The sequence below is a fragment of the Xiphophorus maculatus genome, chromosome 2 (genome assembly GCF_002775205.1).
Source record: "Xiphophorus maculatus strain JP 163 A chromosome 2, X_maculatus-5.0-male, whole genome shotgun sequence".
Classification (NCBI taxonomy): domain Eukaryota; kingdom Metazoa; phylum Chordata; class Actinopteri; order Cyprinodontiformes; family Poeciliidae; genus Xiphophorus; species Xiphophorus maculatus.
Genome location: NC_036444.1, coordinates 26,918,084 through 26,932,879, shown reverse-complemented (window position 1 = coordinate 26,932,879; position 14,796 = coordinate 26,918,084). Strand labels below are relative to the sequence as shown.

At 39.7% G+C, this 14,796-nt stretch overlaps 1 protein-coding gene across 14 annotated transcripts in view; it reads right to left on the bottom strand.

The window, feature by feature from the left end:
• LOC102227875 (inositol hexakisphosphate and diphosphoinositol-pentakisphosphate kinase 2-like) overlaps positions 1-13,864 on the bottom strand; it is a 52,433-nt gene extending 38,569 nt beyond the window's left edge. For 8 of the 14 annotated variants that reach the window (XM_023342965.1, XM_023342967.1, XM_023342969.1 and 5 more), the window contains exons 1-7: positions 13,647-13,863; positions 6,079-6,436; positions 3,726-3,921; positions 3,044-3,134; positions 2,380-2,465; positions 1,056-1,210; positions 415-516 (exon numbers count right to left, since the gene is read on the bottom strand). In XM_023342965.1, coding sequence (XP_023198733.1) covers positions 415-516; positions 1,056-1,210; positions 2,380-2,465; positions 3,044-3,134; positions 3,726-3,921; positions 6,079-6,255 — 807 coding nt within the window. In that variant the 5' untranslated portion in view covers positions 6,256-6,436; positions 13,647-13,863. Of the gene's footprint in view, positions 1-414; positions 517-1,055; positions 1,211-2,379; positions 2,466-3,043; positions 3,135-3,725; positions 3,922-6,078; positions 6,437-6,531; positions 6,546-9,180; positions 9,411-13,646 lie in introns of those variants that run through there. The other 6 variants (XM_023342980.1, XM_023342993.1, XM_023342985.1 and 3 more) reach the window with 4 other exon arrangements.
• Positions 13,865-14,796: the final 932 nt, after the last annotated feature.

Genomic DNA, 14,796 nt, shown 5'->3' with positions numbered 1-14,796 from the left:
CTGCTGTGTGGAGCTTTAAGTCATGATGTCATCTGAAGCCCCGCCCCCACACCTAGCATGGCCTGCAGTTTGAAACTGAAAAAAATAAAAATAAAAAAATCTGAAATTTTAAAATTAATTTTGAATTTGGAAAAAGAGTTACTTTTGTTTTGAATCTTTTTTTTTATTTTTGTACTTTTAAAGTTATTCTTTATTTTCAAATTTCTTTTTTTCCAGTTATTTTTTTTTTTCAGATTCAAAAAAAGTTTTATTTCATCATTTTTTTCAGTTGAAAATTTTTTTTAGTTTAGAAAAATTTATTTTCAGATTCAAAACATTTTCTTTAGTATGATTTATGGGCCTAATTTAGCTCCATACAAACCCACTCTGCCCTTCACGCCAAAATCAAAAGGCAGGCTAGCGTCCACACAGTACCTTCACATCGGTGCCATCAGTCGGCATGAACTCCTCGTAGATGTATGATCCAGTTTTTCGCACGTTGCTTTCTGGGGAGTAGACACTGCTGCGACTTCCAATCTAAAACAAAAATATAGCGATAAACACAGGCCATACAAAAATAGAAAACCTGAAATGGTGTTTTATAGAAGTTGCTTGGGTCAATAACGCATTGGCTGAAAAGAAAGCACAACTAACATCAACGGCCTTTTGTGGAGCATCGATTCCAACTTCTATGGAGAAGTCTGGTGGGATGCATATTAATACTCATTATTGCTGGTTTAAAAATAAAATACAAATTTTTTTATACCAAATTTGATTTCCGACTTTAATTGAATTATTTTCCCTCCTGATTTTTTTTGTCCCTAAGAAAAACCTTTACAAATGACAAATATTTTTTAAACTGGCTTTTATTTCTACAATCTCTTCTGTCAGTTGACCTGAAATCAAAGTTGAAATAAATAGCAGCTGTAAAACAAGACGGTAGTTCTTGTGTGGGTTAACATTGCTCTGAAAACACCAGAAGTGCATTGGTGAGAGACATAAAGAAATCCACATTTTCCAAAAATTAAATCTTAAAACAGAGAATCAGACTAATGGATAAGGCTGACAGCAGCTACCTTTCTGAAGAGCCTCTGGCTGCCTCCCCCAGCAGACGTTGGGTAGTAGATGTAGACATTGTGGTCCTCCGCACACACAGGTTTCTCCACAAAGGGCTTAGGGAACACCTCCCCGTTCACCTCCACATGGTCCTCCCCCTCCACCAGGTTGCACTCTGCACAAAGCCAGCGGTCGTGTTAAAAGGCGGTTCAACAAGAAGTCTTTACCAGTGAACACATGAAGAAACGGTCAAAACAGCAAATAATAACATGAGAAAATGTGGATTTGTTAGAAACACAACTGATTTAGTTATAAACTTACCGTTACATGATGATCCCTTAGCAACCAAGCAAATCTAAAAATATCAACTTTAATTAAAGGGGGCAGCATTATGTATAGTGCAGGGGTGGGCAATCCTGGTCCTCGAGGGCCAGTGTCCTGCAACTCTTAGATGTCTCCCTGGTCCAACACACTTGAATCCAACAGCTGAATCACCTCCTGAGTGCAGTCAAGTTCTCCGGAGTCCTGCTAATGACCTCATTATTTGACTCAGGTGTGTTGAAGTAGAGATGCATCTAAAAGTTGTTTAGACCGGCCCTCCAGGCCTGGAGTTGCCCACCCCTGGTATAGTGCCATTTTATAGAACAATCAAGCAACTATGTTACCTTCAGTTGTTATAAAAACGCTGTCAATGGCTTTAAAGAAATTTGACTTTGTAATGTAGTGCCTTAAAATTGGGCCTTTGTCTCTTTAAGAAACTAATGCTCTTTCTGAAACTCCGCCTACAGGAAGTCATCACAACATGGCTCCTCAATTAACCCTTTAACAACGTTTTTACCAGCGTTTCACTGAGAAGAAGCTCCTATAATGAGCTCAAGTTCCACCTGCTGCTTGCTAATTGCTGCTGGCTAGTCTGAAGGAGCTGAGTGCAGGAGTTGAAGGAGAGAGCTGTTCTGTGAAGTGGAAACTTGGAAACTGAAGCTCAGAGGAGGAGCTTCTTCCTCAAAGGCGGAGCTAGGTCCACCCAGGCGATTTGCACACCTGAATGGTTGCCATGGAGATTAAAAGATTTCTCAAACCAGGATGAAAGAGTCAAGGCAAAACTCCAGGAATGGTTTTGATGAGGGAATAACATTAGAACATAAAGTTAAACTTAAAAAAGCTGATTTTACAGAACACTGCCTCTTTAAAGAAGATTTCGCTGTAGATTTTCTGGAACAAACTCATTTATTTCTAAATAAAAAACGTGCATTTAGAATCCTTTCCTGCTAATCTGCATAAACAATCTGCATCATTTCACTAAAAGGGATTATTATTATTTTTAAAAGACGACAATGTTCTCACCTTCAGGGTTGTCAGGGTCCCTGTTTAACACTCCGTAGCGAGGCAGGTCGATGCCCTCTTCCTGAAGGATCCGATACACTTCCCTCCTAATATTGGTAATAATGTCACAGTCAACCACAATACAGTGAATTTATGCAACATTCATAGTGATTCTTTGTGTTACCAAGACTAGGAAGTTAAAGAGAATAAAGGGAAAGCCTGTAAAAACAGCAATTATGCCATTTTCTCAAGAACAGCTCATTCGTAAGACTTGGAAAAGATTTCCAAACTACAAGCCAGAACCGGACAAGAAAAGAACATTAAAAAAAATTATTATTATTATTATTTTAACCAAAAACTGCAAATTAGAAAAAAAATGTAATCTCCAAATTTAACTGTCAGAGGAAATAACTTCTTGTTAAGCTTTACTGACATTGCCACTTTAAATATTAAAACATTCAAAAAGAGGCATTAAGTCAAGGGTTAAGACAAGTTTTGCAAATAATTTGAATTTTAACACGACTGATTTCACAGATTTTTATGGTATAATTTATGAAGTTTGTCTTGTTTTTCCCTTTTGTTTTTGAAAAAACAACAACTGCTATATTCCTGCCGTTGCTATAATCAAAGTCCCATCAAACGTGTACTGAACGTTTATTTGTTCTCGTTTTTGAGCCTCTCTCACCTGTCTTGAATAAAATACTGCATGTTGAGATCATTGATGAGCATTGGATTCCTGAGCTTAGCATATTCCACAGCTTTGTCAAGAGGAAAACCTGGAAACCAAAAGAATACGTCACATTTTAGATCAGCTTGAATTGACATAACAAGGATTTACTGAAAAATTTATAAATAAATAAAAAACAGCATTTCTTTTGCTAGAGAGCAGCTTGACTCAAACTGCTATTTTTTTTTAAATAAATCAGTTTATTTACAGAACCAGCAACTAGTGATTCACAGAGACAATCGCACTGTGTTTCTGTGGTTCTGGTCGTACGACTCTTCAAGAGGTTTGTCTTCTCTCTTTCCTGGAAAAACTGCATCTACAGACGATCGTGTTCCCTTATTTCCGTCAGCTAACGTTTTTAAAAATAGAGTGGAAAAACATTGCATGTGACAAACTGACTGCGACCTGAGTTATAGATTGTTACGGTCGCCTGGGAATTCTGCAGACTTGAAACTCTTAAGATAAACTCATTCATCAAAACGCAGAGATCGCCATAAAAAGTATGGAAATAAAACCTGGAAGCTGGATTAGTGTCAGGGAGATGTTTAAAATAAAGTCAGAGGAAGCACAAAAACTGCATATAGTTATTTAAACACCACCGTTTTCACTCAGCTGACTGTAATGGATATGCAGAGTTTACCTTTGGAGTGGAAGGAGATGAGGCAGTCGCAGAGCGGCCACTTCTCCACAGGTTCCTCCAGGATCACCTCCTCAGGGAAGATGACGACATCGATGTAGTCAAATTTACAGAGCCTCTCCAGGATCTCAGTCATGGGCTTCGATTTGGACTTCTTCACCATGGCACATATGCCCACAACGATCTGTCGCTCTGATGGCTGGTGGAAGGGACAAGGGCAGGCGATGCAAACAGGAAGCGTTGCTTATTCATGGCTGTCGGACTTTATTTCAACTGAATAACAACTTTAGGATACTATGTATGACAGTAATAAATATCTATTAAAAAATAATCTACTGTCAAGCTGTGTAAAATCAATTTTATGTTCATTAACCTAGAACAAACGTAGCTTTTTATAAATGGGATACTGGCCGTCAAAACCATGCATGCAGCTATCTTTTAGAAGGCAATTAAAGAAAAGTGAGAAACTTTTTTGTGGATTATGTTACTTTTATTTAATCTAAGAGTTTGTGGAGGTTTATTAATTAACCTCATAATGAAAGGAAACAGAAAAGGCCAATAAAATGGTTAAAAACATTTAATATATGAACTGATTTTCCATAATGTAGCTTATGTATACAATGTACAGTGTTTTTTGTCATCAACTGTGTGTGTAACGTGTTTCCTGTGCTGAGGAGCGATCAGAAACGGCAGAGAACAGAATCGAGGTGAGGCAGGCAGTTCTCCTGCCTCATGTCAGGGGGCGCTCATGATCCCAGACATTGTGACTCCACAACTGCAGAGTAAGAGACAGGAACAGGGAACTAGCCATGGAGCTAGCCATACAGTAAAGTGCAGCAATATATTTATAGTTTTCTCCTCTTATCACAGCAATCACTTAATAATCGCAAAATAAACTTTAAGCCTAAAACCACATTACTGCAACGGACTGAGTGTTCTGCTCTTTCTGTGGGAAATATTTCAGTGTCTTTTTAGGGCCGTTGTTGTCAGTTGCTATGGCAACGAGTCTGTGTGTGCGCGGTTTTGAGTTCTACTTCAATGGTTTTTCCCTTTGCCGTGGAGCACAGCACGAAGTTAATATTACTTGAATTTCCAAGTTTCAGTGAGTTAACGGAATTATTATTCCATTAACTCAATGCAGCGCGGCTACGGATGGCATATAAAAGAATTGTCTTTTTGCCTTCCAGCGTTGTCAACATGTGCAGAATTTCCTTACTTAAACATGCAGGTGGTCTACATTTGTATATCTGATTATGATTAAGTCAGTGCCTCACCAGCATTGCACCTCACCGCATGGCAATAAAGACAACTGAATCTAAATGTTGCGTCTCTACGTAGCCTCCCTTTGCAGACAAAATGGTTATTTTTTCATTGATGTCAGGAAAAGGCTGTAGCAAATACAGACTTATGGTGGTGTTCATTTAATTTATAATTTTTCTTCATTGCATGAACAGACTTGATACTGGCTGTAGCACAAGCCCTCCTTTTATTTCACAGTGTTGCTAATAAATGTGTCCGATTCTGGATGTTGCTGCTGCAACTGCAGCGAATGGAAATTCAGTGGAGAAACGAAGAGGAGCCAGATGGTACAAGAGACTCGACAAGATGGCAGCTGTCACTGCTTCATACTGTACACAACAGCCTGTTAATTATGGTGAAAAGTCTGGAGTGTGTGGACCTTATTCTGAAGCCAAACTATCGAGGATATTATGATCTATTTTGCGACTTTCTCTAAGATGAACAAACTCCTCTGTCTCACAGCTCCTGGAAGACGGAGATTAGGTTATCAGATTATTAACTAAGCCATTGATCTTCCAGTACGCCTGAAAATGTCACCATTGTAATCGTAACTGATCCAACCTTTTTATTAGTACCGCTTGTTGTTGACGGGATTCAGCTACTCTGGGTCATAAAGTCATTATGCTGAAAGGAAACTTGGCGTTTAAGAGTAACCGTGTAAAATTACCACAAACAGCCCTGCTGGCTTACAGTTATCCATCTACTGCTCTGCTCCCAAGCCAGGTTTTAGATCTTGTCCCAATTCTTTATCTATTCCCCTGTTTGAATGTTACTCTTCTTCTGTTGATTTTTAAAGACTTCATTGCTTTATTTGATATGTATGATTTTGATGTTGGTACTCATCAAAATGTAATGTTTGTTCAGTTGTTGACTGTATAGGGTTTTCTTTATAACTTAGTAATTTTGTGTTTTTATTATTTAAAGCCCCCTGCTGCTGAAATGTGCTATAAGAATAAACTTGATTGATTCCTTTTGCCAGGATATGACTGGCTCTTTTTCAAAACCCCTTTGGTTGTTACCAGGTAGCAACATGATGTCATTCATTTCTTTCACTTACCGATTCATTTTCATACACCTCCATGTCGTCCTGATGAAGCATCTCGTTCTTCATGCCAGCCTCCATTTGGCCCATGTCTTGCTCATCCTCTTCACAGCCAATCACAAAGCGGGGCACGTCTCGACGAATCCGCCCCCGTTCTTGGACTGGTCCGGGTCCGTTGCAGGGCTCGGACATTACAAACCCGGGCGAAACATGACTCCTTCAGGTGGACCCTCCCTCACCAAGGGGTTCAGCTAACGATGCTAGCGTTGACGGCGGTTGACTGATACCGGAGAGATCTGCTCACGAAGCAAAAAGGGATCCTGCTGGCCTCTTCTGAGGTCGGTGATGATGGTGGACTCAACACAGCACAAGCCTAGGTAGATCGAGTGTAAAGAGAGAGTTGTTGAGGTAGATGGAAGGAGATTTCAGCCTAGAAACACCTTGCCCCATGTGTCTACATTTGCTCACCAAATAATCTTGTGCTGGAGGAGAAAAGGACAAAAAAGAAAGAAAAACCTGTTAAGAAACTAGGTCAAGCAAATAGCTTAGAAATCACTGTGTTGACACACGTTTTATTTGGGAAATGAATACCAATGGTATAAGATCAGCAGAACAAAAGAAACCCAGTTTCTCCAAAAATAAGGTCAGAAAACTACTGATGTCTAGAAAAGGTTTACTCCAATTGATCAAAATTCTGACTAGAAAGAAACTCAATTGTCTTAACAGCTTCAAGAACTCATGGCGTACAAACTCTTCTCTTCTAAGGAGCGGTATGGCACGATGAAGTTGGGTAAGCTACGTTATGCTTTGACGTATTTACGACGGTGTTTCCACCAAGCCAGTTGGACTTTTACTAGGCAGCCAGGGGTTAAACCTAAATGCCAAATGTTGAATCATACTAATGCAATGACAAAGGGGACACACTAATATGTCTTGTACTTGTTGCAATCATCTAGCTTTTTCTGCCCCCAAATGAATCAACTGTGTTGTGTGACCTATTCATACCATACCATTGTCCTACGGACCTACAACAGGTGGCTTGCTTTTCCTCTGTGCCACTGCCGTCCCCCATCATCAGGTCTTTCTTGAACAGCCTCTCTTCCGCTTGCCTAAGAGTGTCTGGCGATGTTGGTTGGTGGTTTGCTTAGAGTGTGTCCTACCCAGAACCATCTTTTCTTCCCAATTTTACAATGGAAACAGACAAAGTCGTGTACCAAACCACACCTACCCATGCTGCTTAGTGGAATTGAGGCAAGAGTTGATGTCAAATGTCAGTTTTCAAGAGGCCGTCTCCTGTCTGTTATAGATATTGCCCTTTGTTCATCACGTCTTTTTCAAATGAATGGGTTACTATGACGCCTCTGCAGAACTTCATAGAAATACAGAGGAGGTAATTTAGCCATTTGAATCAGGTGTGCTAAAGCTGGTACATCTAAAGCATGAAAAATGTGACATTTTACCAGCTAATTTCTTTCCCATAGTTGGAAGGTCTTTCACACTGTTTGCAATGTTAGGAGTTGATGTGAGATTATGCAGATTTGATTTGCTTTTGGAGTCTTGTAAACTAAGTAAGTTTGTTTGTTTTTTTTTAGATCTACAACAGTAAAAAAATGTTAAATTATGTTTACAGACACTGGTAATTGTTTATCAAAAAGTTTACACAAGCTAAAATGTAGTAGCACAAGTAGAGCCAGTAGAGGGATTGTAAAAAAAAAAAAGAACAATTTTAATTATTCACTGTCCCTCTTAAAACCTCAGCTATTAGTGCAGGAGCTAATTGTTTATTATTTATGAACTGAGTTTTGAGACAAAAGTAAATTCAAATCAGGTTTCTCAGTCTTAATCTTAACCACATTTGATCACTACTCAATTTGACAGAACATCTTTTACTCCGTTTGAGTCCACACATTCGGTTTCTAAAGACTTCGTGCTGCTGTTTGTTGTTGCCATAACAACAAGATTCCAGCCAGAGTCAGCATATCCTCTGGTTAAGTCGTGTGTGTATATTATATTGCAACATATAACGCCAGTGTCCATCTGAGAAGCCACTACTTTTAAGACTGTTATGTTTATTAATGTATGTTCCTAACCTACTTTTCCCTCTTAAATGGAGTCACCAGGAAGTCCATAAATTAAATGTCACATTTTGCCTACATTATTCCAACAGCCTCAACGTCCCATGACTCTTCACCGGACACCACACAAATTTCCTTTCAGATTTATATCTAGATGCTACTGCTGCTTCTTTCATTGTTGCTATGGTGTTCTTCTAGCATTGCTCCACAAATTTAGGGAGTGGTTTGGTTACATCAGACCATAACACATCCTCCTCCAAGGAGCCGTGGATCCCGACTTCCTAACATTCTGGGAATACAAGAAATCGAGGACAAAAAATAATAGCTGGAAATTCCTGCACATCATCAATCACTGCTGTTGGCTTTCTAACCAGTTTTCTTTTTGTCTCTTCAACAACTTCAGAGAAACATTCAGTCTTTGTAATGACCGTCTTCATTGTGCCATTGTCTCCACATAAAAATGGGACTTTTTGTTCTATTCATCTGATTTATGTCACAAAAGAAAAAAGTATTTCAACATATGCTTTTACTATTAAGAACCATTGAACACATCTCAATACTACTCCCAATCTGAGCCCATTTTAGTTTGTTTTGCAAAAATGTCTGCTCATTATCTGAGTGTTTGATAACATGAGCAGAATTATGGTTTGAAACAAAATACTACAATAATATTTAGCAAGCTACACCTATTATCTCTAATAGGAAAGAAAATGGGAAATGATCACAAAGCCCTAAGTGCAAGAACAAGACATGCAAGACCCATATACATAAAGTCACACACACAAATGGGAACTGATCCAATAGAACAACTAAAAAAAGAAACTGAAATGCTTAGCTGCCAAATTATATTACACACACACTCGTGTCCAAGACATTTTGATGCAAGGTTCAGTTCGAGTTACCCTTTGAAAGACCCATTGCGAGGAGTATGTACTGTAACTGTAAACAATCAGGAGAGATTCCCGGGACATTAAGACTGAGCGTGGGAACCTCTTACCTGCCGTACAATCCTATTCAGATCAATGAAATTTTAATTGCTTACCTGTTCCCTTGTCACTGAGCTGAAGCCAACGTGATAAAGTTAAATAAGAATCATTTTTCAACACCTATCATGCACTCCGGTGAAGACTCCTCTCACAGCAGACTGTCAAAAGCAGGTAAGTTTTGTAAAAAAAAAATTCCTTTCCACTCGCATACAGTACATGGAGATTACGGCACAGGACCGGTTAAAGATTCTGGCAGCTGAAGAGTCGACTCAATCCCCTCCCGTGTTCTGAACTTTCTGCCCGGACATACCTCGTCTGGGTCCCGCATGCCACTCTGGCCTAACCTTGATACCCAGAAATAACCGTGTCCTCTGCAGGACAGGAACTAGGAGGTGGAGCCCAATCTTGGATTGTGATGGGTCCCACCGACACGCGCCCCAACCACCCGCCTCCAAAACATAACTCATCACTGCTAACCTCTCAGGCGATGACAGGTCGCATTAAAGCACAGATCCTTCTTGCAGGACTGGGGTCACTGAACACTGACAGAGATAAACTCGTAAATGACATAACCCTAAGCTTGATGTGAATGCTGAGTCGGACTTAACTAAACCAAGCAGATTCAATGGTACACGTTGGAAAGGCGGGCAGAACCATCCAATGAAAAACTGTTTACGCCACCTGCACCAGGCTATTCTCATCATTAGAATAGCGAACAAGGCAGGAAGTGTCTCAGCTTTCGTTTGCTCGTGCCTCATCACCACTCCTACCAAAACACTTAGGTATACTTTACACAAACTGAAGTGCAATGGCTCGTTCTGTTTCAGGAGGACTAAATGTAATATGGAAGGACTGATTTTATTACTTCAGTGCATGACATACTGACAAAACAGTGCTGGATGATATATACCATCTAGAAACCTAATTTGTAGGATCAAAATACCTGGAAGGGAACTACAATCACACATTCCTAGGAACTAGCACAGCAGACCCAGCAGAACTCCTAAAGTTACCCACCCAGAGACATTTTGAGGGGAATTCATGAGAGAACACAAATGTCTGATTCTATATTGCCTTGTTTCCACTCAGCAGCATGGCATGTGTCCATTTTGTATGCTATTTTGTCAGTTTTCCTTGTCACAGGACCAGTAGGACCAGTACTGCACCATTTCTGGCCTGCCTTCAGCTGTAGGTCCATAGGACAATGGTACGGTACGGTGAAGGCGAAGCTACTACCGCAAACATCACACATTTGGGTTCCTACAGAAGCTTTGCAAATATACAGGAGAAAAATCTGAGCGATAATATTTGACCCACAGAAGTGAATGCAGAGAGCAGAGTATTTTTTTGGCTCAACCAGATTGTTGGCTGCTAGAAATTCCTCCTTCTGAAACAGTAAATACCACACTACAGTCACTAACACACCAGGTCTTGAGTATTAACAAACCAGACAAAAAATGCGTTTTCTGTTGTGTATACATATAAAACCACATGTCTGTATGTTTCATGCCAATGTAGCGTTTCACCAGTTGGACAGCCATTGCGGCAGATGCTCACAATTCGGCTCAATTCAATACATCATTCACCTCAAAGGGAAATTAAATGGTGTCATAAATCATGCTTTTTCCTGACGTTAAAACACACAAGTGAACCGTCCGTCTGCTGTGCGAGCAGCCAGAGCCTTTCAGGCAAGCGAGTTCTGTCAGGACTGCAAGGTAATTTCTGCATCTTTCGTGCTTGACTGTCCGTCCTGCCGCTCACTTTCCACAAGCTTTCTTTGAATCACTTCCCACGACACGAGGAGATATTCAGCAAAGCCTTTCCAGCAGTTAACTACATGTATAAACAGTACCGGTGGAGAAACTTTGGATCGTCTGTTCTGCATTTTCTTCAGACGTTCAGTGTGAACACAGCTGAGACCAGTCTCGCACTGCGTCCTCGGTGTTGTATCGCTTTACGAAAGCAAACACAACACACTTCGTGGCTTTGAGGCTTAAATATTAAACAGTGGGAATATTGTAAACGTTGTGTGTATGCATTTAAAGGCATTAACGTATCTTAGTTCACATCAAACACAACAAAATAACTGCTTATATGCACCAACACGAGCCGTGTTCGCCAATTAACGGAGACGCCAACATCCTGACGCCGGTTAGCTCGACACAAGTCATAAAGCAACTTAATTCTTCCTAATGAGATGACAAAAGAAAAGAAATAAAAAGCCGCCAGAGAGAAATCACTTTTATTACGGCTTTCCTCTGCCAGGCAGATTGGTCCCTGTGAAAAACAAAACCCTTTTTAATCACTCATGAATAAATTAGCAGGAGCTGATGAGCGACATCAGCTGCCACCTGTTGGTCCGGGGACGCTTCGGTGTCTCCGTCACAACACGACACTGGTTACACACACACACACACACACACACAAAAAGCTTTTAACCTTTGAGACTGTCTGCCATAGCTCGCTAATGTGGCGGTTACGACAGGTAGGAGCCGGCCATTAGCTCCCGTCCCCATCAGCCGGGGACCATAAACAGTTGTGTACGTCTGGAAGTAACCGAGGTCACGTCTTGAGCAGAGAAGCACGAGCGTAATTAGAAAATTATTAGGAATAAAAAAAGGTTGTTGACATCAAAGAAAAGCAGCAAATGTTTCTTATTCTCGTCAAAAGCTGTTAACTCATTTATTAGAAAAGCGGTTAATAATTAGATGCAGTGGAAAATAAAATCAAGTGGGCAAACTCCATGAAGATATCAGTACGGAAAAGATAAAACGGTAGTTATCAGGATGCAGACATCAGCAAAACAGACTCCTTATCCTATATGTGAATTGAGCTGTTAAGAAATTAGGTGGCCAGAAACAGAGTCATTTATTTTATTTTATTTTTTTCACCATCGTCAAAATATCCAAGATAAAATCTCAGGAGTGTTTATAAAACTTTTTAAGCCGACGACTAAAAACCTTGCAGTGTTTATGCATTCCAAGCATTTAATATGAAGATTATGTAACGCAAAGTAGAGGACAAACTACGGTAATCTAAAAAAAAAAAAAAAAAAAAAAAAAGATAAATACACAGAAGGTACAAAGGTGACAGTTTTACGACAATGTCATGCTAACAACTGACAATACATTACACGCCAAAAAATAGAGAAGTAGTGTTTTAATACTATTTGGTCCCTGCAAGAAAGGGAGAGAGAGAGCAGGACTTTCAGGAGATAACAAGAAGTCTGAATGAGTTTACAGCAAAACTGCTCAAACTTATGCTTAACCAGCTGAATATGAAAATGTTGCTAGACTTTTGTAAAAACATTCTGCAGGATATAAACACAAAGCTGCTGTTTGCGTAACGCAGCTTGCAAATTCCAAGATGCTAGCGACAGACTAAAGTTTATTTTATTTTTTTGTCATTCAGAAATGTTGTACAGTGGCTGCTCTGCTATGCCGCCACTCCTGATGTAAATAATGAAATCTATACCGAAGGGTTAAAGCATTAAAAAATAAAAGAAGGAAAAAAAAGTTCAGTTTGGGAAATTGACCTCAAAGTTGTGATTGGTGCATCTCAAAGCAATCGCTTTTGTTTTTTTATAATGTTCCACTTGAAATTCAAAAATACAGCTAGTTGCCGATGTGTGTGATGTGACTTTCACTCCAGGGGGAATCTTAAGACAAAATAAAACATAACAAAAACTGTTTGTGAATGTTAATGAATGTGTGATGTCATTCTCAGTTTGTTGTGTGGCGCTAAATTACATTTGCATTTTATTTAAGGAGTGTGACCATCCCCATGAGACTGAAAAGACCTCAACTGGATTTGCATACACTGAAAAAAAATAAATAAATAAAAAAAAACACTTTTTTGTGGGGGGGGTTATAAAAGCTTTGTACTACTTGCAAAACACTATAAAAAGTGTTATGTAGACACTGGATTCCAGTGACAGAAAGAGAGGCTCACCCAATCATGCAAGAACCGCCTCTGGAAACAAGCTTTTAAATACCGAGAAACAACTTTTGCACGTAGCCGAAAACGTCCTGAATGCCTCTGCTAGCAATCATTTTTAAATTTAGGGCCACACAGATGTTGGGAAATTATTTCCACGTAATAAAATAATCTTTAAAAAATGTTCTAAAAACTCCCAGACGTATTGAAACTGGAACGCTTCGCTTTGCTCTGTCCACGTTACGTGTTGTTAGAAAGCAGCCAACTCAGCATCGATGTGTCCATCTGCTCACTGTCTTTGAAATCAATCCTCCATTTATGTCAGAGCCCAACATTACAGGTGTCCAGCTGCTTGTTTCAAGTCACTGCCCAAAGGGCTTCAAAAGGCAACGAATGGGTTGAAAACAACAACTTAATAAATCCGAACGGGGCCTGCTCCAGGTAGACACGCTGTGGTTAACAAACACTAACAGGGTGGTCTGCCTTTGTCTCTTCCTGCACAGTAAATAAAGCAGTTTCCCTTTCAGAGCCCGAAGCCTTTTACCATGAGGAGAACACACAAAGCCTTTAAGTAACAGAGACTCACCGGAGGGAAACGACTGGGAGTCTGCCTGCTCCTCACTTCCTTGTTTCCCCTGACTGAGTAGAGGTGAAGGGAAGGGGCTGCTGCTGCTGCTTCCGTCGTCTCTCTCTAAACTCTGAGTAAAGTTGTAGGCTGCTCGCTAAAGTTCATGTCCGGTCACCGCCGCCGTCGCTCGGCTGTTGCCGCTCCGAGCTGCTTCCTTCCTTCCGTCCTTTTCTGCCCCCACCGCCGAGAAAACGCTTTATTAAGTCAGCGCCGTGACCGCCATCTAGCGGTCACCTGGCTGCATTACAGCACCGCGCTTTCAAAAATGCTGCATCCGCTTTGGTGAAATAGTGCAACACTGTCAACAAGTTTCAATTAATCAAGCATGTTTAACTGAGTATGAAGACGACGCCGTGTTAGGGCCATTGTAGATAGAAACAAAGTGGAGTACATTTCCGTGAAGAAAAAAAAAAACAAAACAGAAATGTCTGATTTTCAAAAGTAGAAAATTTGCTGGGAAAAAAACTCAGAAACGTTCAGATTAGTCTCAGAACTTTCCAAATTTTTTCTAACATTTTTTATGGTATTAATCTCAACATTTCAGATTTTTTTTTCTTGCAAATTTTTGACTCTCAGAACTCGGAAATGTCTATGTTTTTTCTAGAAAAATTCTGAGGTTGTTCTCAAAATTTGTACGTTTTTGTCACAAATTTTCAAGTTTTGGAGCTCCGAAATTTCCTTGTTTTGTCTAGAAAATTTCTGGGGTCAATCTAAAAATTTCAGAGGTTTTTTCTAGCAAATTGTTGACTTTTATAGCTCAGAAAGTTCCTTGTTCTTTCTAGAAAATTTCCGGAATTATTCTCAAAGTTCCGGATTTGTTTTTGCCACAAATTTACTCCTCCTTTTTTATCTACACTGGTCGTATTACACCTTTCGTAGACTGTGTGGCTTGACTTGACAAATGTAGATTTAAAGAAACTTAAATCTCAGTAGGAACATAGGAAGTATTTGGCTAAAAACTGAAAAATTGTGTTAGTATCTTGCATAATAAACCAATACAAAATAATACAGGTAGTACTTTGTGATGTTCTATTATTCGTTACACTAAAGGGAGAAAAAAAAATAGTTTTCAAGAAATAAAATTTAAAAAATGCAAAAAAACATGGTC